The sequence below is a fragment of the Spinacia oleracea genome, chromosome 5, assembly GCF_020520425.1.
Source record: "Spinacia oleracea cultivar Varoflay chromosome 5, BTI_SOV_V1, whole genome shotgun sequence".
Lineage (NCBI taxonomy): Eukaryota > Viridiplantae > Streptophyta > Magnoliopsida > Caryophyllales > Amaranthaceae > Spinacia > Spinacia oleracea.
Genome location: NC_079491.1, coordinates 20,652,392 through 20,678,961, shown reverse-complemented (window position 1 = coordinate 20,678,961; position 26,570 = coordinate 20,652,392). Strand labels below are relative to the sequence as shown.

The 26,570-nt window shown below is 33.9% G+C and overlaps 3 protein-coding genes across 3 annotated transcripts; all 3 read left to right on the top strand.

Annotated features, from left to right (window-relative positions):
- The first annotated feature begins 9,051 nt into the window (after positions 1 to 9,051).
- Positions 9,052 to 13,274, top strand: LOC110797166 (uncharacterized). The gene is made up of 2 exons (XM_022002259.2): positions 9,052 to 9,363; positions 12,525 to 13,274. The coding sequence occupies exons 1-2, from the start codon at positions 9,202 to 9,204 to the stop codon at positions 13,080 to 13,082; spliced, it is 720 nt and encodes a 239-aa protein (XP_021857951.1). The 5' UTR covers positions 9,052 to 9,201; the 3' UTR covers positions 13,083 to 13,274.
- A 175-nt stretch (positions 13,275 to 13,449) lies between these two features.
- On the top strand, positions 13,450 to 15,569 carry LOC110797165 (uncharacterized). The gene is made up of 3 exons (XM_022002258.2): positions 13,450 to 14,072; positions 14,537 to 15,054; positions 15,284 to 15,569. The coding sequence occupies exons 1-3, from the start codon at positions 13,896 to 13,898 to the stop codon at positions 15,381 to 15,383; spliced, it is 795 nt and encodes a 264-aa protein (XP_021857950.1). The 5' UTR covers positions 13,450 to 13,895; the 3' UTR covers positions 15,384 to 15,569.
- A 906-nt stretch (positions 15,570 to 16,475) lies between these two features.
- Positions 16,476 to 26,172, top strand: LOC130461349 (pentatricopeptide repeat-containing protein At2g27610-like). The gene is made up of 3 exons (XM_056829422.1): positions 16,476 to 16,539; positions 16,796 to 16,872; positions 25,405 to 26,172. Exons 1-3 carry the CDS (start codon positions 16,476 to 16,478, stop codon positions 26,170 to 26,172), a joined length of 909 nt encoding a protein of 302 aa, XP_056685400.1.
- Positions 26,173 to 26,570: the final 398 nt, after the last annotated feature.

The following is a 26,570-nucleotide window of genomic DNA, read 5'->3' as shown; positions in this document are numbered from 1 at the left end:
CTTTCAATGTTTGGAAAGCATGCTCGCAGCCTTCGGTCCACTCAAACTTTGTCTCTTTTTTCATGAGATTGGTCATGGGTCTAGCTACTTTCGAAAAGTCCTTCACGAATCTTCTATAATACCCGGCTAAACCCAAGAAACTCCTTACTTCAGTGACATTCTTTGGAGCAACCCATTCACTCACAGCCTTTATCTTTGCAGGGTCTACAGACACTCCTTCCTTAGAAATAAAATGGCCTAAGAATGATACTTTTTCAAGCCAAAACTCACACTTGGAAAATTTTGCATACAGCTGGCTATCCCTAAGTGTTTGAAGGGTGGTTCTAAGGTGTCCCTCGTGCTCTTCACGATCTCTAGAATAAATGAGAATGTCATCAATGAACACTACCACGAACTTGTCTAAGTAAGGCCTGAAGATACGGTTCATTAGGTCCATAAACACGGCTGGGGCATTAGTCAATCCAAAAGGCATCACTGTAAACTCATAGTGGCCATAACGGGTCCTAAAGGCAGTTTTGGGTATGTCTTGATCAACTATTCTGACTTGGTGGTAACCCGAACGAAGGTCTATCTTGGAGAAAATTCCGGCTCCCTTGAGCTGATCGAACAAATCGTCAATCCTGGGCAAAGGGTACTTATTTTTCACGGTGACATTATTGAGTTCACGGTAATCAATGCATAGCCTAAGGGTTCCATCCTTCTTTTTCACAAACAATACGGGTGCACCCCATGGGGAGGTGCTAGGCCTAATATACCCCTTATCCAACAGCTCCTCTAGTTGACCTTTCAACTCATTCATCTCGGCAGGTGCCATCCTATAAGGTGCCTTAGAGATCGGTCCTGTGCCTGGAACTAGATCTATGGTAAACTCGACATCTCTCTTAGGTGGCATATCTGGAACTTCATCAGGGAAAACATCTTGGAACTCGTTCACTATTGGGATATCCTCTAGTAAGACTACTTCTTCCTCCATGCGTCTCACACAGCAAAAATATAGAGGAGAACCTTTCTGAACATACTTCTTTAGTCTCAAAGCACTAATGATTCTCACCCCTGGTTTATTCCCAATCTTCTGGTATGAAACATCATTTCCTAATGGGCTTTTTAGCTCAACTTTTTGCGCTTGGCAATCTATCCTTGCCTGATATTTCCCTAACCAATCCATTCCTAAAATAACATCTAGACCACCCAACTGAAATTCATAAAGGTTTGAAGGAAAAATAGCATCAGCAATACAAATTTCTACCCCATCGTAACACTTTTTACAATTTATTATTTCCCCAGAAGGAACAGCTATAGGAACAGACACAGATTTCGGATTATCTAAGTATAAGGTTTCTAAAATAGAACTGGAAATGAAAGAATATGAAGCTCCTGAATCAAATAAAACTCTAACAGGTGTTGAGTTAATAGAAAATGTACCCGTCACCACATCATGTGACGCTCCAGCCTCTTGGTTATTCATCACGTTGAGCTTTCCCGGTGTATTGCCATTTCTGTTTCCGTTACCATTAGGCTTGGCTCCATTTCCATTCTCGTTCGCCTTGAATCCTTGGCCTTGCTGAGAATTGTAACCTTTGTTCCCATTACCGTTCTTGTACTGCTGATTCCCGTTGCCATTCCTATACTGGTGATTACCATTTCCCCCATTGCCTGAACGAGTTTGGTTGCTCCCATTGCCATTAGTGTTCTTAACATTGGAATAACATTCATAGCGTCGGTGACCTTTCTTTCCACACTTGTTGCACTCCACTAATTCCCCATTACAGTCTTTTCCTGGGTGGTTGTTTGGGCAGTTTTTGCAGTAGTGGTACCGTTGGCCTTGACCACCATTCCCATTCCTTTTCCCTTCAAAGCGATTCCCATTCGGCTGCTTGCCATTGCTGTGTGAACTACCATTGAAATTATTCCCGAACTTGGGCTTCTTATCAAATCGCTGATGGTTTTGAACAGGGTTGTCTTTCCTCTTATCCCCAACAGAGCTTGCCTCTTTCCTTAGCTTTATACCCTCCAGATGGGCAGCTCTTCCATAGCAGACATCCATGCAAGTGAAGTTTTCTCCAGACAGTTTCTCTTGAAGTTCATAGGATAGCCCCAATTCAAACTTTTGGGCCTTGATTTCTTCAGTTGGGACAGTTTCAGGTGCGAACCTCATAAGATCAATAAACTTTTGGTGGTACTCATGAACTGTCATGTTTGTCCCTTCCATCTTCAGAGATATGAACTCCAGGTTTTTCTGCTTCTTGACATGGGGAGGTAGAAACTTTGCACGAATAGCGATCTTGAATTGTTCCCAGCCAAAGTTTGTCTGTTGCTGCAGGGTCGCTTTAGCACGATTCCACCACATGTCAGCTTCTTCGCGGATGTAGAACACCGCACTAGGTACTTTCAAATTTTCCGGACAGTTGAGGGTCTCAAACAATCGCTCGAATTCGCGAAACCAATCTTCCAGGGCGGCTGGATCCCCCTTTCCGGTGAAGTATGTAGGTTTATTCATGCTTATCTTCTTATATAGTTCACCAGCTACATCTTGGTGAGGTTGGTGTAAATGCCCAAGATTATTCTGAGCCAGGTTCTGCGTAACCTGAATCAGTTGCCTTAACGTATCCCTCATAGCTTGGATTTCGGTATCAACCCGTCTACCACGGCCAGCCATTAGTTCCTGCATCGGTAGGCGGAACGCTTATTTATAGATTTAAATTAAGTTTCACTATGCAATCATACCAGACTACACGTGCCATTTTCCCTTCTCTCAAGTAGATTTTTTTTTTTTTTTTTTTTTTTTAATCCATAAGTAACCAAAAAATTATATAAATATATATATAGTACTACTCCTAACTTGTCAAAGTTAAGACTAACTTCACACATAGATTAGTCGTAAGAACAAAATACTATTTCTAATGATATAAGTCCCATTTGTACGAACATATATTTTAAAAGGATCCAAAACTAGCCTTACACTTTCTAATAACATATACTAGGTTAACCGCGTGTACGATAGTAAAATGGGAGTAGCCCATTGAATAATGGAGGGCTGATACAGACATACAGTCGTGTGCCTTTATTTTACTTCAGCAACTACTACAGGGATACTTATTATATTTCATCTATTAACTCCATCATTTTTCGACTCCATCATTATTCTTTGTTACTACATACAGTAACAACCACATGTATGACATCACAAATAAAGTCAAAGCTTTGTGTAGCTTATACACACATCAAGTAGACAATTATACCCGTATAAGAAAGCCATTTTAATTAATACCTTGCATTATCAAACAACCTAATGAAATAACACACTTGATCATACGGTACTTTTAAACTGCCTAACTAATTAATAAACACATCCCTATAGATCATACAATGATCCCATACTGTCTAAATACTAGAATATGGCTTTATAGCTCACATATCATGGCTAATCTCACTATATTGAGATAATTCTTTCTCGTTCCACACTAATACGATTAATACTAGTGCTCAACTTACTACTCAAATAGTCCTAATTAAAAGGATAAAAGGACTAATAGTGTATTGCGGATCAAAGCATAGACAACTAGTCTAAGGAAGTGTATAAACACCACTTTATAATGAAACAACACTAGCAGTTAAACTAACCATCAAATCGTTCATGTAATACCCACACTTAAGATTCCAATATAATTACTAACTTCAATTGTACGAAATACATGTACAGTTAACAGGCTACAAAAAAACTCGAACAAATTGAGTGTGCGTGATAATGTCAAATATGCCGATCACTTAGACATCTTAATCACTTATTTAATGCACTTTAACAGATCAGTCTATATGCAATACTCCCTTTTTCCACCCTTAGTAAAGGAACATTTTATTTCGTAAACTTTGAAAACAAAATTAAATAATTTTTTTTTTTTTTTTTCAAGAATGACATTAGTAAGACTGAAACCAATAGCTCTGGCTACCATTTTGTAACACCCCCATAATCCTCCCTATTTAAAACACCTTATATTTGAGAGTAGAGAAACATTGGGGTGTTACTGCCACGATGGAACGTATAAGGCAGATGAAATAATTAAATAAAAAAAAAAAAAACAGTTTACCTTTTATAGTCTAACTTTGAAAATAAACAGCGGAAGTCTTAAAACGAATATTTCAAATACAATATGGAGACCTCAATAGGCCCCTTCTTAAATCCAAACTCCAACACAAGAAATAAGTTAAGTTAAGCAGTTGCAACAAATTAAAATCCAAAACTAATGTAATACTTAAAGGGAAAAGGTACTTCAAAAATCTATCCCCATGCATGCTTATTTGCAAACCTGTAGATTGCCTGCTCCCCATAATCCCAAGTGAAATTATGGTTCACCGCAGGGCCATCATATAAAGAGACATGGCCAACAACAACAAAGATCAAGTCAGCTAATGCTGAATACGCACTAAAGCAATAATCATTTAGTAATAAACACTCTAGACACTCAATACTATTAAATAATGCACCTCAGGACACGACACTAACTTACCGACTCAACCTTGATTTATGTGAATTAGAATTGGCATTGTAATATAAAAGATTGATCATAGGCCGTCCTTGACCGCACCTAACGATCCTATAAGAGTATCGAAGAGTCCTAGACGTGCCTTCGAATATGTAACTTTAAACTTACTAGAGCGTCCTCTAGTATAAACAACCCTTGAATCAGTATGCATACCCCCGAGAAGAGTCCTTGACGTACCTTCTCTAGGAAGTTTAACTACTTAGTTAACTCGATTTCTGTAGGTAAAAGCGCCCTAGCGCATAATAAAGAGTGCAGGATACTAATACAAAGATTGTCCCTTTACCCATACTACTACTCGAGAAATTATCTCTGAGAGCTTACAAGCCATTCCTTTCACTTTAAGTGCTTTAGTAATTTCCTTGTTATTCAATTTGTTTAGACCTTAAACAAAATATAAATACGCAACATAAGAAACACGACTTCTCTTTTAATTCCTTTAGGACGAGTGATCAAACAATTACGACACTCATTATTAGGCCATTAGTCCTTGGCTCAGAGGTTTTGAGAGACCTCCTAACATACTATGTCTAAACTTAGTCTAATTGACAATAGTAAAACTTGTAAAGACAATAATATGAAAGATCATGCTTGCTTCTTATAATAAACAAACAACGACATAATCCCAAGTGTACGCATCACCACACATTCATTGAAATATAAATAATCCTAAGGCCTACTCATGCCACTAATACTACAAGTACGTTCTAGGACTAGTACGTACCTTTTGAAGTACGAAAACAGATTAAGGGTAACGAGCTAGCTAGAATCTCCCTTCTACGAACTTGGTACCGATAGAAGGCGAGAAGGTGAGAGTACAGATTATTCGGCAGCAATGGTAGGTGTGGCGAGATCGCAGGAACAAGGTACGAGTAGAGAAGGAAAACGGCGACAGTAGAATAGGAAACAACACTACGCGAGAAGGGGATATAAATAAGGGTTTTGGGTTTTCTTTATAATAAAATTCAGATCTTCCCTTAATTTAAAATATTTGGAAATTATAATCTGAACTCCTTTTTAATCTAAACTCCTTTTCTAAATCGTAACCTTGTAAACTAATTGTTTCCTTATTTTTTTCTTGAAATAAAACGTTTTGTTTTTCTTTGAGGTTAAAATAACTTTTATAATATGTATACTCTTGTTTAAAATGTAACATTGCTCTGAATATTTAAAACGTAAAACTCCGTATATTTCCTTGAAATATAAAATAGGGCGACATAAAAATACGGAGTATCACATTATATATTCAGAACATATGCTATTTTATTGTTTCTAATACTCAAAATTTAATTTATTGCAGTTTAGGCAAATGAAGAGATATTGTGGCAAGATATTGGCGCACAAGGAAAATATTGAACTTCATGTTATGATTTCAAAGTCAAGTAAATGGGAAACAAAGAATCAAATTTAACGAGATCATAATTCCTTTGTAACATCAATGTTGAATGTCTTGTAAATACTTTAGGTTGAATTCGTACAATTAGTAAACTGACAAATTCGATATTGGTTGGTTTTGATCAACTTGTAATAGATTCATTTTCTTAAAGTTTTATCCTTGTTTGAAGTTTAATTTGACGAATATTTGTTATGTGATATGCTAATGAATCTATTAAAAAAAGGTCAAATAGTTCACAATTCTACTAGCTAAACCTTGTTCAAATGATTGGCAAAGAAAAATATTCTATTTTCTATGTACAACAAAATATGTAAAAATTTAGAACATGATCAACAATTTGTAGAAAAAATGTGTTTAATTTTAGAACATGGTCAACAAAACCAATATACGATTAGAACAAAACATAAAACATTTATATAACAATTCGAACTGTAACACTGTCCATCCATAATGATAACTAAAATGTAACACTAAAAAAAAGACATAAAAAAATTATGTAACAAAGAGTGCAACGTTAGATAATTCTTCAAAACAAAAAAATGTAACAAATAAATCAACAACTCTTGTTGCACGACACTGAAATCGAGTATTGTCTGAAGAAACGGATTCGGTGACAGAGTCCTGAAAATATCAAAAGAGATTTAGTGTCAAGACAACTAAACACAAATAATAAAAGTAAATACAAATTAGAACATTCTGTACATTTTTTAGAACATGATGCATATTATTTAGAACATTATGTATATTATATTGTATAGAACACAATATAGAGTTTCTTAGAACATGTTGTGTATTCTTTAGAACGCAGTGAAAATTTATTCTGAACATGAAAAGAAATAAAACAGAAATCTAAATTTTCAAATAACTTTATAAAAAGTTATAACTTACAAGTTCACTTCACTTTTGTTTGGTAAATTTCGGATCATGGTAACCAAACTTAACAACTAGACACATTTGAATTAGAACAACTTGCAAGTTGTTCACTATTTACAACAGAATCTACAAAATAATGGAAAAAAGTTCAGAGCATATATAATATTAACATATAGAACATATGAATACAAGTCCAGAACATGAAAATCAATTATTCAGAACATCAGAAACAATTATTCAGAACAACAAAAGCAACTATTCAGAACAAAAAGAACAATTATTCAGCACATTTAAAATAATTATTCGGAACACAATGACCAATTATTCAGAACATTAAACATCAGACGTATTAATAAAAAAACTGATTGGATTCGATGAATGATGATACCAGATTATGATGAACTTCTAATTCCATTACTCAAACAGATAGAATAATGATCAATCTGAAATTAAAAAACAAGAAAAATACAACAATGTTCCAACATATGGAGTCGATTCGATCCAAATTCGAATTGAATTCGCACAAATAACAACATGATCGATCGTCGTCGGACAATTGAATTGGCACAAATATGAATTTTTCAAACAATAGACTTTCACAAAACATGATGTAATCTGAATATAAACACAAATTAAGAACGAAATTGAATCATAATACAAATAATCACTCCAAAATGAAATTTAATTCAACAAAATTTGTCCAAAAATCACAAGAATAATCACATAATCATGAAAATAAAAATTGGTATCATACCTTTAAAAAATTAAAATCTGGAAATTTGATGAATATATTCGAGAATTTGATTGAAATCGCAGCGAATTAAACTGAAATTGAAGCGAAAATCGACCTTGATTGAGGTCTCCAATGGAAGTAAAGTGAAGAGAGAGAAAACAAAGGTCAGAGATAGAAAGAATTATGCGTGAAAAGGGAAGGAGATAGTTGGGTTATTGTTCAACGTATTTACAAAAATGCCATTACTAGTCCCTTGATTTTGAGCTGTTAGATTAGAAAAGATCCAAAGGCCAAGATTTATTCTCACATAAAGGGGGTGTTCTCACATGAGTCTTCCTCTATATATATATATATATATATATATATATATATATATATATATATATATATATATATATATATATATATATATATATATATATATATATATATATATATATATATATATATATATATTATATATATAAAGGAGGCATATTTGCTGAACTATTAGAGAACCACCTAGGATTACTAATGGTTCCGGCCAATGAAAAATAAGATTTCTAATTTATTTTTGAATTAAAAAAATCGAGTGCCACGTAGATAATTAATTAGGTGCCACCTAGATATTTAAATTAATTAATAATTGATAATTACTAATATATACAATTCCACCCAAAATCAAACGCTCTAATAATTAAAAAATAAATCTAAAATAAAATTTATCAAAAATGAAACACTAATCTAAAATAAAATTCAATCCAAAATCAAACATTAATCCAATATTAGAGCGTCACGTAGGAAATCTAATGGTTTCGGCCAATGAAAAATAAGACTTCAAAATTATTTTTGAATTAAAAATTCGAATGCGACGTAGATATTTTTATTAATTAATTATTAATATTTCTTATAATACAATTTCATCCAAAATCAAACACTATAATAATAAATCTAAAAAAATCTAAAATGAAATTCAATCCAAAAAAAATTAAAATCCAATCTAATCTAATATATATAATATAGCAGTTGATATATATAAGAGATTTATTTTAACTTAACAATTCAATAGAAACTTCTAGTTTTTACATATTGCTAACTCGATATATTAGAATTTTACGTACTTTTTACATATCTAGTTATCAGTATGTAAAATTCTAATATATCGAGTTAGCAATATGTAAAAATTATACATAGTTGATAAACAATATTAGATGATTACTAAACAGACGAGGCTGAAATATGAACATAAGAGAGATAATATTAGCCGAAAAGTAAGAAAGTTAATAAACATCCCTTTGAATTTCAAGTTTGAACAACGAAATCTAGTTAGCAACATTAAATTAAAGTGATGAGCCCAAATAGGACCAATCGTAATAACTCACGCTGTCCGAATTGAAAAGGGATGTTTGTTAAAATAATAATAATTACAACGTTAATAACGGAATGGAATCATATTCCGCGGGTTATTGCTTCACAGTGAGACACTTGTTCTTAATTAGTTGCTTCCCACCTTAGATATTTTAAGGCCAAACACAAGAGAAAGTAGCACAATCATCTTTTTCTTTCTTTCTTTCTTTCTTTCTCTCTTTCCAACTTTTGATTAAGACCACAATTATCATAACTAAATTTGTTCCACAGAAGACAAAGATTGTGCGACAGATAGAGATTGAAATTAAGTAAGAATGGATGTGAAGGAATTAGATTATGTGTTAGTGTCATTGGGTTTGTTGGTGTTTGGAGTTTATCACATTTGGTTAGTCATCTTTATCAAGCGTCATCCCAGGCATACTGTTATCGGCCTCAATGCTGAGAGTCGTTGTCAATGGGTTTTCTCTCTTATGGAGGTACTAATAATCTATTTCTCTACCTCCGCAATTTAATTACTGCCTTTTTCCATTTCCGGCTTTAATTTCAGTCTTCATTTTGGTAATTCTGTGTTGGTGTGTTGAATTGTGTATGCCATTGTTGTGAGAGTGTACTTAATGTTAGATTAGATAGATTGTTCTATAGTATCTGAGATTAGAGAATCATCATCTCCTATTATTAGACACTCTAGCATTATTTAAGGCTTAGACTATTTTTTTTTGGGTATACCATCCGCTTCACCCTTAAGGCTAATCCGGATTTGGGGCGAGATCTGAGTGGATAGCTTTCAGTCCCCTCACAATTGTTGTTGCGGGGATTGAACATAGGTCCTTCCTACCAAGTTCAACCTCTATCACCACTGAACCAATAGACAATTGGTATTTTATTTAAGGCTTAGACTATGCCTACTAATAATTCGGTTGGGTGAACATGGTCACCGCCAGATCTTAAACCGTAACGAGGGAACCAATAGAAGATTAAGCAATATAGTATGATAATTGCAAAATTAGACTCAGATTTAGGGGGGCTTAAATAAAAATGCAATACAAAGGTGTGCCACGTGATATGGCATGTGGTCTGACAATTAGTAAAATATTATGTGTTTGCAAAAAATTGTTAAAATAGTTTTGATTTGTTTTTTTAGTTATTAGTTAAAAATGTACGAAAATGATAAAGGTCGCAACATGCGACCTTTAAGCCGTGTCACAATGACGACATGGCATGCTTATGTGTCATGATTTAAATTGGAAACTAAGAGCATCAATTGTAGCTTACTCTTAGCCCCCTCTTAAGGAGAGAGAATGTCTAAGAGCTAGCTCTTAAAAAAATTAAGGTAACTCTTAGCTACCTCTTATTTAGAGGTTGATTGAGACATCCTCTAAATAAGAGGTAGCTCTTAGAAATAAGAGGGGGTATGAGGTGTATTTTATGTATGCTTTTCACTTATATTTCTTTAAAAAAAAAAGAGAAAACATGTGAAATTGTATGTAAGAGTTAGTGTATAAGAGGTGGCCTATTTCTTGGGTATTTGGTAGATAACTCTTAATAAGAGATGGTGATGACGTGGAGGAGGAGAGAGATTAAGAGGGGGTAAATAAGAGTTAGCCTTATAATTGATGCTCTAAAATATTTAACTTACATAATCTATTATACATGTTTTAAAAAAAAGTAGGGAAATCTCAATATTCTAATTTATTTCCTTTTTTATCTCGAATACCTTATTTACATATTTTCATAGTAAAAATATTAAATTGATAGTAAAAAAAATTTGATGACGCATACCCTACGTGGCGCCTATGTGTATTATGTTGGAAGTATATTCCGAGATGAATGAATGGATTCTATGTTGTGCTCCGTAATTCAATTTAAGGTATAGTATATTCTAAGATTGTATTATGGTCGTAAGCAAAGCTTGCATTGTCAACTCTGCTTTGAAAAAGTCAAATAACACATAGCTTTGAATCGAAGGGTTGAAGAGAGTACTAATTTCCGCCAGTCTAAGGCATTACAACGAAGATGTTAATTCATTTCGTGGCTCAATCGCACCAGAAAAAACAAAGGTGTTAATTCATTGACAAGTCTTGCGTCTTAGAACAACGATAGATTGTTAAGCTGGATACCATAAGCTAAAAACAAGAGTATTTGGGGATAATATAGATGCCTACCTTTAATTTAGCATTGCTGAAGTATATATATTTATATATGTTTTCAAGGCTAACCTAACGTAACTTAATACGACAAGTACGTAGCTGAACTTGCCTGTATACGTTGCTTACATAGTTATTCAAGGCAATAGATAATATTAACAACAAAGATTCAAATATGATTGCTTCAACTTAATTTACAACCCATGATGTGTCTTATTTGTTTAGCTAGGTACACCTCTGGGAAGGGGATAAGGGGAAACGTCAGGTGTGCTGGATAAGAATTCCCTTGTAGCAATGACAGTAGATAAGAGGGGAAGTCGATGCCCATTTCTGGCTCTTGTATTGTTTTCTATGATCAATGGACGACTCAATGGCAAATGTGAAAAATCTTTGTACTTGATGCTTTCATATGCTGCTCCTGATCATTCTTCACACTTGCTCCTGAGTCCAATAAGTAGTATTGTGAGAAAAAAAAAATGATCATAACACGAGTGTTCTTAAGCCAAGTGATACCACTTGACAAGGAGGTTCTTACTACTGATAGTTTTCTGGAAAATGCAGGAACTATCTAACCAAATATCTGTACAAGAGTATAATTAATAGTAAGAAAAAGATGACTTTTAGGCATGTATTAGACTACTAGAGTACTAGGTCCAATTTCCTAAAAGCTATCTCGCTCCTATATGGTGTACAACAGGTGTATACGTATTGTATGTCTCTTTTATGTAAGGTAGTATAGGATAGTACTCGCTCACTCCCTATATGATTAATCTGAGGAAAGAGCTCCCGGGGTTGTTTCTCAAGCTAGATAAAAACAATGCTACAAAACTCTCCCTGGAAAGTGTTTCTTTTACTGGGGTTCAGTACTCCTATACTAGTATCGAAGTTTAGAGTTCTCAAGATGTTTGCATTATATTGCAGCACTGGTGCACTCATCCTGGTTCCTGCAGTGCTGAAATGCCTTTATCTAATCTTTAATACACCTGGAGTGACTGTGTGAGCTGTGCACTCATTCCTCTTTCTACCAAAATCTAGACAAGATAAGGAGAAGGCTGAACCAAAAGGTGATACTGCTAAACAACTGCTCCAAAAAGGAAACACGAGCAAGTCATAGATTTATAGGGTATTTCACTAATCGAGTCTTGAAATTTGGTAAAAGAATCTGAACATGTGATTAATTTGTTATGCCTAAGAGAATCGCTGCATTTATGGCCGGTTCAGGGAGATTACATGTTCTTTCTTGTGTTTGGTTCAATAATTGGTTAAGAATTTCAACACTAGCAGACTATCAATAATTTGTCTTCAGAAACTTACTGTCTTTTGAATTTCTTGTCATTTATTTAGCTAAGGCACTGGAAGCTTGACAGAAAGCTGTGAGTGTTACTGCAACATCTTGAGATGGGGGCATTTCTTGATGAGGAAATTCTTGAGTAAATACTATGAGGAACTGTTTTGTATATGACTCTGGGAACTGACACTATACATGCTTCCAGGATCCCCTGAAAAACGGTGTCTTGATAGTTCAAACTCTTCGTAACAACATGATGGCGTCCACCCTTCTGGCGACCACAGCCATTACACTGAGCTCAATCATCGGTGTATTTGTGAGCAATACTTCAACCGTCACAAATGCATCCTCAAAACTAGTATTCGGTAACAAAAGTGAGATCATCTCAGCTGTCAAGTATTTCGCCCTCATCCTTTGCTTCCTTGTAGCTTTTCTCTGCAATGTCCAGTCCATTAGATACTATACTCACGTAAGCTTCTTGGCTACCTTACCTACATCTCGATGCAAAAGAGAAGCCATGGAATATGCTGCACGAAGCTTGAATAGAGGGAGCTTCTTCTGGTCTCTTGGCTTACGAGCCTTCTACTTGTCCTTCCCTCTTTATCTGTGGATCTTTGGGCCTATCCCTATGTTTGGTTGTTGTTGTTTGATATCATTTGTGCTTTATTTCTTGGACACCACCAACGATTTTACACGACAACTTCACTGTGAGTCCATGAAAGACAGGGATTACAACTGCGTAGAGTCTGCTACAGCCATATAAATGATTTTAAAAAGACCAAGTAATGGACCTCACATCCTTATTCTTCTTCTGTCTACTGCTTATTTTATACAAGCATGTACTTGTCTGTAATATAATAGTGTTAACTTCTGAGCTCACATCCTTGACTCGATCAATGTTTCTTGTGTGCACGACTGCACGGTATATATAATATATTACGTACCCTTATTTCAATCACGCTACTGAATAATACTTCACATTTGACTTAGTTGAAGCTTAATTTACTTATTAAACAACGTACTTGGTTCAAGTGTATGACATGGGTGATATTAATATAACAAGTGTTGACAAACTTGGTGAATTCATGTACAAACCACGAAAGTGGAAAAATCTAAGATAGTGCACCTAGTTGTTAACATCGTGTCTACTTTGTTTATTAATCCCGAAAAAGAATCACTCGTAGTTTTCAAGAGTACATACGTGGATGCCATTGGAGAGATTTTTATTTTTGTTTGATGAATTTGGTCAACACAAACTTAGAGCTTTTGACATCCATCAGCATCTCTTACCAATAGCATTATCCTCATGTCGTCTTCTAAATTAACTTTACAATATTCGGAATCTTTTTTACCTATATTTTTCATATCATTGTTGATAAAGTATAAGTGGGAACTTGTCATCTTGTGATTGCATAATTGAGTACTGAATCTTGTCTATTTGCAGTAGCAAAAAGCCAATTGAGGACCATGTCCAAAAAACTGCACCATTAAAAAACATTTCCCAAGCACCAATTTGCACAAAATCACTACCAAATTCTACTGTTAGATTTATTTTAGAAAGGAAAAAGAATTCATAATGAATTCAAAAATATTTGAAGAAAAGTACAGGGATTATGTATTAGTTCCTTTAGGACTTATAGTGCTTGGAATATACCATTTATGGCTTCTCTTCACCATTATTCGTCGTCCTACAACAACTGTTATCGGCCTGAATGCTGTTAGCCGCCACCAATGGGTTCTCCATATGATGAGGGTTAGTCCCCTTCTCTTCTTTGTTGGATTATTTGATCTCATTTACTTAACAATTTATGGATTCAGCTTCGAATTTTGATCAATACTGTTATCTGACCTGATTTCTGAATTTGTACTCCCTATAGCTTGCTATGATTTGGCTTCTGCAGATCATGTTTCGAGTTCAAACTCAATGTTAGATCGACTATATTTGAGAACAACTGTTAAGAGAGTTCTGAAATGGTTTTATTTAATTAGTTTAGAACCCGTGTAATGCACGAGTTTATTGGGGACTAATGCTCGAAAAAAGTAATGCATACTCATCTGTCTGTAAAAGTGTTTAGTTGGAAAACACATTAAACTATTCATATGTTAGTCAACTCCAACAGAATTGGTGATGTAGTCCAGATACTATTGCAAGTTTTTATTGCTCGCTTTAGTATGGTAATTATATATACTGTGACCTGAGATGATGTTTGTGAATAGGATCCAGCAAAAAATGGTGTTCTGGCTGTACAAACAATACGGAACAACTTAATGGCGTCCACACTATTGGCGACAATAGCAATAACTCTGAGTTCCCTGATCAGTGCTATTGTGAGCAGCTCAAGTAATGAAATCTATACCATACACACAACCAAATACTTATCAGTTCTGATATGCTTCCTTGTAGCATTCTTCTGCAATATGCAGACTACCAGATACTATGCACATATCAGTTTCTTGCTTAATGTACCGGAATCATCTGACGAGGGGAGAGAAGAGTTTATTGAGTATGTCTCACAACAGTTGAATCGTGGATGCCTGTTTTGGTCTTTGGGATTGAGAGCATTCTACTTCGCTTTCCCTCTTCTGCTGTGGATCTTCGGCGCTATTGCTATGTTTACTTGTAGTTGTTCCATGGCAATTTTGCTATATTTCTTGGATACTGCTAGCTCTTCCCCAAGTTATCTTTATAATGGAAACGTGGTTAAGACTAATCGGAGCCCTGATATTGAATCAAGGTAAGTTATTAAATTGTTTAATCTCCTGCATAAATTCAATTGTTAGCCTTATGATCAAATCAAAACAAATTGTTTAATCGCACAATGTGACTAGTATTTTGCATTAGAGGCATGATTTGCATTTTCTGAAGCTGAATATTTCAGCTGCAAATTGAAATTTGTATGATATTTTAAAGGCAAGGCAATCCAATGGTTTTAATTTGTTGAATTATGAATGTGATGGTTTCAGGGGAACTGATTGGTCAGTCGATACGAACCTCCATTGCTCGCTACTAGGAAACACCAAGCCAGATTCTACTACTGATACTGTGTTCACTTCGGGGAGATAATGCAATAATGTATATTGAATGCAATCTCATAGAAAATTATAAACAATCTTCTGTGAGAGTTGCAAGGACCACAACAAGTAATTGTAGCATTAACAACTACTTTAACGATTTTTCCTCCCGAAACGGCCACTTTTTTATTTGCTCCATAAACATAATCTACTCAATTACGGAGTAGTATTTCTTAAATTGACTCTTTATTAGTTACGTACTAGTTTTTGGGCCACTACGTTAACAACATTCACATTTATTTATATTTTTTTTTTTTTGCAATGATAACATGAAACATTTAATAGTTTGGTAAGGTCAAGGGTTCAAACCTATGCCAACCATGCATGCATGTTTGATATATTAAAAGGCGTCTCTAAGAAAGTATACGTGACACGTGACGCTCTACTCATTGGTTGTTTGCTCCATGTAATCTTCATATACACGTGGCTAATTTTACTAAATTTAACGTGTTTTATCGTGTCGGGTCGAGTCGTGTCGTGTTTTTTCCAAAATATTAAGGCCCACGACCAACGACTTCGTGCCCGTGCCGGGTCAGGCTTCGGGCGAGCTGGCCCACAACCATCTTTACAAAGCACGCATAAACACTATGAATATAATAATTCTACATGCATAATATTTTTGTAAGACCGCATGATTTAAATTTTGTTAGGAATATTATTGTTCACATAAATCCTCAAACCTTCATCGCATATTCGCATGCATAAACATTATATTAAGATAATTTTGGTTATTGGCCAAAAAAAGTTGCATGTGTGGACGATCGACATTATGTATGTGAACTCTTAATTACTCCCTTTGAGTTCAAATATTTTTCCCATTTCACTTTTTGGGAGCATATAAAGTGAAGTCGACATCAATCACGATTTCCATAAATTACCCAATTGAAGGCAATTTTGAAAGGAAATAATAAATATTATACATCTAGGATATTAAAACCTGATTTGGGTCCTAAAATAAATATTTATTTGAAAATAATTCCGAGTCTTATACTACGTATTCATTGTCCAAGTATAAATAAGGGGCTAAAGTGGTTTGCAATTTCATTACCCTCTCAATTAACCAATTAGTGATATAAATTTAAACATGGCCGGAAAGTCAGCTTTTGTGCCCTTCCTTTTGGTGCTAGTGTTGGTTTGTATGTCCTGCGGTGAGTGCAATTGACACTTTTACTTTCCATATGTAGTATTATAATACGACTACGTATTATATATGTTTATCGTTTGTTATTGTTACTCCATATTAATTTATTTAGAAATACTATAGGTCAAATATATCTTTATTAATCTCGAAAATATATTTAAACGTGCAGGTGGTAATAGTAGGGAAATTTCTCCACTGAAGAACTATACAATAATGAGTGATAACTGTCCTGCTGCTTGTTTGCCGATGGCGGATGTTTTCAGGGTTTAGGGTTCAGCCGGATGTTTTCAGGATGCCTGCGACGCGAAATGCACTGGCTGCCTTGGTGGAGGAATCTGTCGTAAGGGCATGTGTTGTTGTTTACCTAACCTTCCTCCCTCACCATAGAAAATTAAAGCGATTTCCTTCAATATTGCATAAAGATCTAATAATTTTCAATATACGTTACTTTCTAAGTTAATTCTCACCATACCGTCCATGTCAGCAAGGGAGAAAGAAAAGTAAATTTTTTTTTTCCGGTTATGGCGGTTATGTTTTTAAAGGAAACCGCTATCCCAGATGCAGTTCATAGAAAATTGTTCCCTCCAAATAAAAACTTAAACTTTTTTTTTTTGGTTTCTCTGTACTTTATTTCTTTTTAATCTTTACATTTTGAATTAATAGTCACGTTCGTTTGGAATATAAGACAATGACAATGACGTGTTTGAACTTATAGTAAATTTAGGTTATTGATCAAATAACCAATGAACATACTAACGCCTTAAACATTCATTTGTATTAGATAAAACACTAGTATAGTACCCGTGCGATGCACGGTTTATAATCTAAATATAAATTTATATGAAAATCTGGTAGACTATTATCATTAAAATAGTGCTTATAGATATTCTCTTAATTAAAAAAAATGACGAATAAATTGTTATTGCCCCTTTCAGTGTCTTGTTTATTTTTAAAAATTTAAACCAAATAATGGTACATGGACTAAATTATTTTCATCCCCAATCATCACCCCTGTCAAACATAAAGTTATCTCATTCACCCTTCCTTTCGGTAGTCATACTCACTTAATAATCGTTGTATTTACCTCATTATTTGATCACTTAACTCTTACCCACCCCTCCCATTCCCCGTCTCGAGAGGCCGAGTACAAAATAAAATTCATCCACGCTCCATCACCCACTGTGTAAACTCACCCCTAGATTCAACTTTCTTTTTTTTGTAGAAAAGTTTTGAATTGTAAAACTATGTCCTGGCGTCTTCGATAGTTCAGTTGCCTGATTCGATTAATTTAGTAAATAAAAAAAGATTATAATATGTACGTTAGTAGTAAAAATAATGTAGACATGTTCATAATCAATTAAATGAAAGATAAGCGATGCGCGCAGGTCCTATCTAAAATCCATTCTCGCCAGGTTACCTGCGGGCTGCGGCAAATACATTGTTAACCCCATCACCTACCAAATTAAATTTTCCTTCATTTCCGCCCACATGGAGAGGATGCGCGGGGGATCTCCCAAAAGATTGAGCCCACTGACAACCTAACATCCATATATTCGGTGAATAAGTCACTTTTCCTTTACCTAACTTTTGAATATATTGACATAACTTTATTATTAAAATTAATTGTATCAGCTATACTAATATTGATAAAATATTACAAAGTGATAATTCATAATTAAGATTGGGTGAGTGTTCTAAGTGCAAATTTAAACTCGCCCCATAAGGTGAGTACATGTTATCCTTATACCCGCTCACCAGCATCGAATCTATATTATTATTGGGTGAGTGTTCTAGGTGCAGGAAAAAAAATATTTTTGAATTTAAAAATAAAGTATAGGCTAGCCATTCATAAAAAAAACATAGTGTCAGGTGCCTCATTTTGTTAGTAACATGAAGCCTAAAATATGTTTGAGATAACCTTGTAAAATATGTTAAATCAAGAGTATTTGTTATATATACATATCCGTATTTGTTATATATGTGACACAAATTTTAAACACTGACAATATTATAATAATTGAATTTATAGTACAAGTTTAACTATTCAGTGGATTACAATGCAAAAAGATATTACCCAATTTGATCAAATAAAAGAAAAGAAAAAATAATATAAAAATTAAACAAAAAAATTATTGAAATTGTTTCTCATTTAAAAGATTCAGGAATTACAAAATGAAATGATAAAAAATGTTTAAATACTTTCATTCATGTTTTAAACAAATCATTGTCATATGGTTGTGAATATTGTGATATTGAAGTATATTCGATATAATTCTTTTAGTCATTTATCTTGATGTATTGAGTATATTCAAAGCATGTTAATTTAGTACTTAGTAGTATGTTTAAATTAAGAAATTTACGCCATTAATATAAATATATCTATTACCTTATACTAAAATAGACACCATGAATTACACATGTCACTTCCTAGTGCAATTTTTCCCTGCCAAAAACTTTTTTCCTAAAATATACTACCTCCGTTCCTTAATGTTCTTTACGCTTTGGAATATGTGTCCAAAGTGTGAAAACTTTGACCGTAAATTCTCACTGTTATATACATCAAAATGTTATCATGTAAGATCTTGTTAGATTGATCTCATTATGTATTTTCAAAATATCAAGTTTTTATAATTTTTTCACATACGGAAATGGATATATAAGTCGTTAAATATTGCATTGGAGTCCGTGCAAATAGTAAGCGTAAAGAACATTAAGGAACGGAGGTAGTATATACTTTATTTTATTTTATTTTATTTTATTTTTCTATCGTTTTCTATAAATGGTTATGTATGGAGAAAATATTGGATAACATAATAGGTATCATGTAACACCCCAACAATTCCCATTTTCTAAAATAACCTCTTTTTAAATATAACTGTAGGGAATTATCAAAGTATTATCGCCCGTGTGAAAACGTTACGGCTTATTCAGAATTTTGCAGCGGAAAACATAAAACTAACTTTTAGGTTCGTAAATAATCTATTACATATTAGGTCCAAACCAATTAACTGAATTAAGGAAATACGAATAGTACGACAAATTTCAAATCCAAGTTAACAAATTAAATCACTTAATTAAACGAATAGAACTACAAGCTCTCTAATCCCGATCCCAATGATGCATCATCTTCAAACCTGTAGATGGGCAACGCTTATTGATCCTTAGAGACTGCTCACCAAAGATGGGTCATCACAGGATCAATAAGGCATAGCCATGATCAACACACACAAACAAAGCACGTAATCAGCAAAGCTGAGTACTACATACTAAAACAACAACAATCCTAGCATGATACTATCAAACCAACAACCCTAACATGATACTAATAAATATAAGTAAGGACAGACAAAACATAATAATTTGACGATTATACTTGACTAGACTAAGCTAGGCTTAATAACCATAATATTATTTTAGTTGAAATAGACAATGGACCGAGTTGACCATCCAGAAGTCTTCACTAAGGAAGACGAGGTACGGGCGCGACTCCGTAACCTCAGTGACCTGCGATATCGAGGAACGTTTAAATAAAAATAGGACACGGTGATCAATCCGGTCCCAGAAAAGGCCATGGGCTACCACCATGAACCCCAACTCCTGTTTGTCCGTCACTTCAGACGTGCACAGTCTAAAGCTATTGCTATTCAGTTTCACTTTACATGATTTACAAATTGAGATTCCGTTATGACTCAACCATTACATAAGACAGACAATTTACATTTGTTCACAACTGTTTTTATCTTGGAATTAAGTAAGTGATCATAAAAGCATCAATCAAGACTCATTCCAACTTAACCAACCTTTCCTTTAACCATGAGCAACCCTGTATATGGGCATAAAGTTTCAACTTACTAAACAAGGTCCTCCGCCCTTATAAAGTAGTGAAAAGATAGAAAGGGAACAACAACCAATTGATCCAACCCAATCATATAGAATAATCTAGTGTTCCCAACCAACATGTTTGTATCAAACATCCATACTAACATGTTACAGTTCTTATAGTGCAAAATAAGTTCAATAAGTTTGTCCAACAGTATTAAACATGCACATTCAATATAACCCAGTTCGTCCATAATATCAACATCACCAAGTTCAACAATAATATCAACATAACCAAGTTCAACAACAAGATTCAACATGGTTTCATCAATTAGCACACATTCCAAGCACACAGGTATGTACGTACCTTGTGTAAACAAACTGATAGGCCACCTTAACACTTTCAAAAGTCGCCTAAAGAGAATTCTCCGCCTAAAACAACCAACGAGTAATACCAATCAATTTCTAATCATTGGTAACCATAATAAAGCATTCTAAATGCATCCTAAACATATTTAGAGCTCTCCCCAATATCAAAACTTAAACATTTGATTTCCTAGCATCATAGTTATTGAACCAGTGATTGAAATTCGTTGAAAACTTTGCAAACATCGTACTCTAAATTTTCAGCAACATTAATTCATTTGAAAAGCTTCACCAAGGTCAATCTACGTTCCTAGTATCTCAAAACAACCAATTCAATAATCCATACTCAACCTATCATGATTAAAACTCATAAAAACCTTGAATTTCGTACTTTAAACAATCCAAATTAATATTTCAAAGTAATTTGATAATCTGAAAATTAATAACTTTATTATATAATTTGCAAAAATCTGAAATTTATAACTTAAATCACAAAACTTCTAACTTTAATTCAAGAAACTTAATTCAAACTAATACATCATGAATAAACCCTAACTCAATATTTAATTAATCAAAACTGAAAATTAATTCGTTTTTTAATCTCAACATCAAATCTGAAAATCATATTTACCATAAAAATTACAAATTTAATTTAAGAACATAATCTAAATTAACAAGCTTTAATTTAAAATAATTAGTTACTTAGGGTTTAAGAAATAACCAAGGATTAAGGAGAGAGAGAAGGGCTGGACGGCGGTGGCTCGCGGCAGGGGTGTTCACCGGCGACGGTGGCTGGGCGCGGCAGAAATTCACGGCGACGGTGGCTGGGCGCGGTGGTGCTGCGAAATTGACAAGGCTAAGCTACGAAAACAGAGGGAAAAGGAACGAAAAGAAAAGAAAGAAAGAACAAGGGGAGGAGAGATCGAATGAGAGGGAGAAGGACTCACCGGCGTCGAGGGAGGAGCCGCGGCGAGGAGGTGGTTGCTGGGGCTGCTGTGTCGAGAGGATGAAGAGCTTTGTTTCTTTTTTTTTTTGTTGATGTTTCACGTGAATGAGGAAGGAGAAATAGAATAGGGTTTTATTTTTGTTTTACATGAATTAGAAAAGAGAAAGGAGTATGGTCATATGGGTTTTGTTGGTTTGGGCTTTGCCCAATTGGGCTAGGAATAGTATTTAGGATTTGCTTTCTAATTCCAATAGAACGTGATTTCAAAATCCGAATTCGTTTCAACGTAAAATTCAAAAATACATTTGATTTCGTAAATCATTTAAAATATTCAAAATGTAATAACATAATTATATTTCAATTACATATTCATTTCTAAAATTCGTAAATTTACATTTAAATATATTAAATATACGTTAAAGTATATAATTAAAATATAATAAAATTACGGGGGATTACATATCACATAATAATAATTTGTTCAAAATTATTTTGCAAATACTTTAATCAAATCGGTATATCAATAATGACAAATATATTTAATCATTATTTTGATCAAATTTATTAAGCATATGATATACGTAAACGTAGTAGGACGAAAATTTCATATTAAATGATTCAATCAATATATATGTACTTTCGATATTTATTAATTATACATTAGATTTAGGGGGAGAAATATTTTATACGGAGCTAGTAAACAGTATGGCCGGTCCAATAATAATTTTAGAATATACGGAGTATGTGTGTGCACGGGATATAATCTAGTTTTGTATTATAATCGATTATTACTATACGTAATTAGAAGGTTTTACGTATTTTTTTTTATGAAATATGATACTTCGTAATTATTTTATTGTAGGACGATTGTCATATTTACAACTATAATGTCTTGGCGAATGTATAATTTATTGAGCATTTAAAATCTTATCTTTAACGCTTACCACTTTTAAATAAAACTTAATTATTATAGTTAAAATGTTTAAATTACACTCTGTATGCACTAAGATTTTATATATTACAACTATTAAAACTTAATATTTCCGGGAATTGTGTCAAATGTCAGATTTTGAAGAATGTATCTTAACGTTAAATGATGTGTATAAAGATCTCAAATTTATTGTTAACTGGTGATGAATCAGTTATATTTGTTAACTGGAAATTTATTTTCTATACCATGTATGTAAAACCTAGAATAACAGTCAAATGCCTGTCAAAAGTTTAGGCCAAGCGTATAAATGGTAAACTCAGGGTTAATTCATAAGCTGAATAGATTATACGGTAGTTATACGTAGTATATGGCTGTTATAAACCGTATAAACTTCAAATACTTATCCTGATATATGCGATGTATGTTTGAATTAGATTATGTGTAGAATTTGATTATGTATACATATATAGGAAATCCTATATATAAGTTAGTAAAAATATTGATGTATCTTTTAATTCTTTATGTATTTTTCCATATTAGTTTTTGTTACCATAAAATACAGTAAGTACATATATTACGTTATATTATTGTGTTGTAAAATATTTGTTGTTTAATTTTATTTTTTTAACTTTATTTTTAATATTAAAAGAGAGGCCAATCAATGAGTGACAAATGTCATCACCACATTGATTTCCTCTCTTTAAGTATATTATATAGATTTATTGTCTTACTTTAGTTCAGTAGTACATATAGAAAGGTCATTAGTGAAAATATATTTTATTGTCTTACTTTAGATCAGTTCGTGTCTAGTATTGACTATTGAGAGAAGACTGTCTCAAATTGTGTCATGGAAATAAACATCTACGAAGTACAAGAGAAGGCAGGTACCCTAGGCCGCTGGTTACTGGTGGACAAATATGTCGCTGGTTACTTTGAATAATTTTGATAGTTATTACTCGAACTTTGACAGTATAACTATAATTATGACGGTAAACACAAGATGTTTGACAGTATCAAATACTTAATAGCAAGTAGCTATAAAACAAAATACATTTTTTAAAAGTAACTTTATTTGGCAATTCAAACGTACTGATTTACTTTTAAGACTTTTAAGGTACTAACTATCACAATTCTACTACTTATATCCTACGTAAATAACTTTCTGTGCTTATAAGCTCACCATGCTTCGCAACAGTAGACCAGATAGAGAGGTTGGGCCGATACCTGAACGTAGTTGGCACTGGATACTCCGACGTTTTCTCAGCTTCCGGCTTTATAAAGGTAGCTAACCTTAACCTTGCCTTCCTTAGATCAAGCACAACAAATATCAATTCGTTTCCTACCTCTGATCGTAGTCTCTATCTAATTTGGTGGTTTTTAAATGATGGTCTTCTAAACAAGAAAATAATTTATTTAAGACATAAGGTTCAAATGGATAACGTTCCCTTTTGAAAAAAGGATTTTATTAAACTTGAAAAGCTTACAACACTTAAGAATCTAAATACAAGAAGAAAACTAGAGTTGCTTTGCTCCAAGAGAGATGGAAATGTCAATCTGTCCCTCAATGCAAGTATGCTGCTCTAGAGGACTCTCCAAGCACTCTGTCTTCTACTCTTGACTACTTCCCTTTATATAGAGGAGGGTTACAAGATGACCGACACTACATGACTCAACAATCCAATAAAACACTTGGATATAATTTCCATACAGTAAACCAGTAACAATGTGAAAATGTAACCCTTATGGTTTACTATAATTCCCATACAAACCAGTAATCTCGAAGCGTATACGTTTATCCCTTAATTATTTTGTAAGAGATATTGTTACATGATAATAATATTAAAAAAAAAAATTAATATTTTTTTAATAATGACCAAATCTAAAGATAAATCATCAAATCAAAACTTGAAACCTGAAAAGTCCAATTTATCCGGAAAAAATCGATCTAGCCCGAAAAAAATCGATCTAGCCCGAAAAAAATCGATATGATATGATCTGGTTCGATATGAACCGAACCGATAATGATCCGATATTGACCTAAAGTCCTGACCCAAATTCGACCATCAAAAATCGAATGAAATCTGAAATCCGAATGGACTTGACCCATACCCAAATCCGATCTGAATTGAAAGTGAACCAAAATGACCCAATCTAAACCGATCCAAACGATTCATTTGCCAAATCTAGATAAGGATATGTTGAAAAAAAATTAATTGATAAATAAAAAATTGGAAAAATTACTTTTAATAATCCAACCTTTAAGCCATTAGCCAAAATTAATCCAACCTTTTGATTATTTTTTATTAATCCAAGCTTTATACCCCTTTAACCTTTGTTGCACCTTACAAGTTACCAACAAGCTTAGCCGGTCATTACCAATGACGTGGCATTGTACCGTTATTGTGGGACCCATTTCCACCGTTATTCTTTAAAAAACCTCAATTCTGGTCATCCATCCCGGCCCTTATTTCCTTCCCCTGCTCATCTCCTTCAACCTCTTCCTCCCCTTCGTTCACCATCACCACTGCAAATAGCTTCTTCCACCATTTTTTTTGTACATGTAAGACCTTTTGAAATTAGAAGAGATATACCGTAAAAGGTAAAAGTAGGAGAGAAATAGATGACCAAAAAAAATAAAAAATTTGTTTGATCGAATTCATCACTCTGTATGAGTCTGTGAATATTTGGTGAAAAACAGGAGAAGCTTGAAATATGTATACAACTAACTCATTGGAGATTGTATGTGTGTTCTTGCCCACTTGGGTTTTCGTCATCTATTACTCTACTCTGAAATGATGTGCAATATGTAGCTAATTGTGGTCTTCATTACAATGCTTCTCTTCAGAACTCCTTACAACAGACTTGCAGAAGTCAAATTTAAGCAAGCTTCAATTTTTTTGAGACACCCACAAATTTTGTTTGAAACCCAGAATACATATCACTTACATGGCATTGCTTATGATCCCCAAACTCCAATTGGTGACCATCAATCTCAATTGGGACATAATGCACACCAACTGTTCGATGCAATGTCTGATTCAAAAGTTGTTACTTACAATCACTTACTCTTTGAATATTCTCGCAGTAATAAGAATGTGGAAGCTTTGAATTTATTCTTTGAAATTCATAGGTTAGGTTTGGTGAATAATGGGTCGAGCCTATCTTGTGCACTGAAGGTGTCTGGTGTTTCAAATAATCAGATTGTTGGAAAACAATTACATTGCCATTGCATTAAATCGGGTTTGGGGGTGGATGGTAGTGTGGGTACTTCTTTAGTTGATATGCATATGAAGTTTGATAATGTGAAAGATGGAAAGCGTGTGTTTGATGAAATGGAGGTGAAAAATGTGGTTACTTGGACTTCTTTGCTTTCCGAATATGTGCGACATGGATTGGTAGAACAAGCATTAGAGGTATTCACTCGGATGGGAAAGGAAGGGATCAGGCCTAACCCTTTTACTTATGCAGCTGTATTCGGGGCTTTGTCGGAATATTATATGATTGTTAAAGGGAGTCAAGTTCATGCGGAAGTGATAAAGAGTGGTTTTGAGTATTTAATCCAGTGGCGAATTCCTTGATTAACATGTATGCAAAGTCTGCGATTTTCAGAGCACCGTTCGCTTTTTTCTTCAAATGGAGGAGGATGTCATCGGGTACAGTCGTGCGTCACAATTGTAAGCAGTTATGGCGGGGGGGTGGTGTAAAAGGACAGTATTGAATGTGGTGGGTGAGAGAGAGTAATGAAGAATACGATTTTAGGAGGGAAACCAAAATAACCAAAGGTCAACAGATATTTTTGACCTTTTTAGCAGACCAGTTTTTTGGAGTAACAAAGGTTAAAGGGGTATAAAGCTTGGATTAATAAAAAATAATCAAAAGTTTGGATTAATTTTGGCTAATGGCTTAAAGGTTGGATTATTAAAAGTAATTTTTCCTAAAAAATTATAAAACAAAAGGTCTTGCGCGCACAAGGTGT

What these genes read in the sequence shown, in the direction of transcription:
- LOC110797166 (XM_022002259.2), top strand. Translation starts at nt 9,202, where the DNA reads ATGGATGTGAAGGAATTAGATTATGTGTTAGTGTCATTGGGTTTGTTG. An exon ending in GGGTTTTCTCTCTTATGGAG is followed by an intron (nt 9,364 to 12,524) that starts GTACTAATAATC and finishes ACATGCTTCCAG; the next exon opens with GATCCCCTGAAAAACGGTGT.
- LOC110797165 (XM_022002258.2), top strand. Translation starts at nt 13,896, where the DNA reads ATGAATTCAAAAATATTTGAAGAAAAGTACAGGGATTATGTATTAGTT. An exon ending in GGGTTCTCCATATGATGAGG is followed by an intron (nt 14,073 to 14,536) that starts GTTAGTCCCCTT and finishes GTTTGTGAATAG; the next exon opens with GATCCAGCAAAAAATGGTGT. An exon ending in AGCCCTGATATTGAATCAAG is followed by an intron (nt 15,055 to 15,283) that starts GTAAGTTATTAA and finishes TGATGGTTTCAG; the next exon opens with GGGAACTGATTGGTCAGTCG.
- LOC130461349 (XM_056829422.1), top strand. Translation starts at nt 16,476, where the DNA reads ATGGCCGGAAAGTCAGCTTTTGTGCCCTTCCTTTTGGTGCTAGTGTTG. An exon ending in GTTGGTTTGTATGTCCTGCG is followed by an intron (nt 16,540 to 16,795) that starts GTGAGTGCAATT and finishes GGATGTTTTCAG; the next exon opens with GGTTTAGGGTTCAGCCGGAT. An exon ending in CCTTGGTGGAGGAATCTGTC is followed by an intron (nt 16,873 to 25,404) that starts GTAAGGGCATGT and finishes TGCAATATGTAG; the next exon opens with CTAATTGTGGTCTTCATTAC.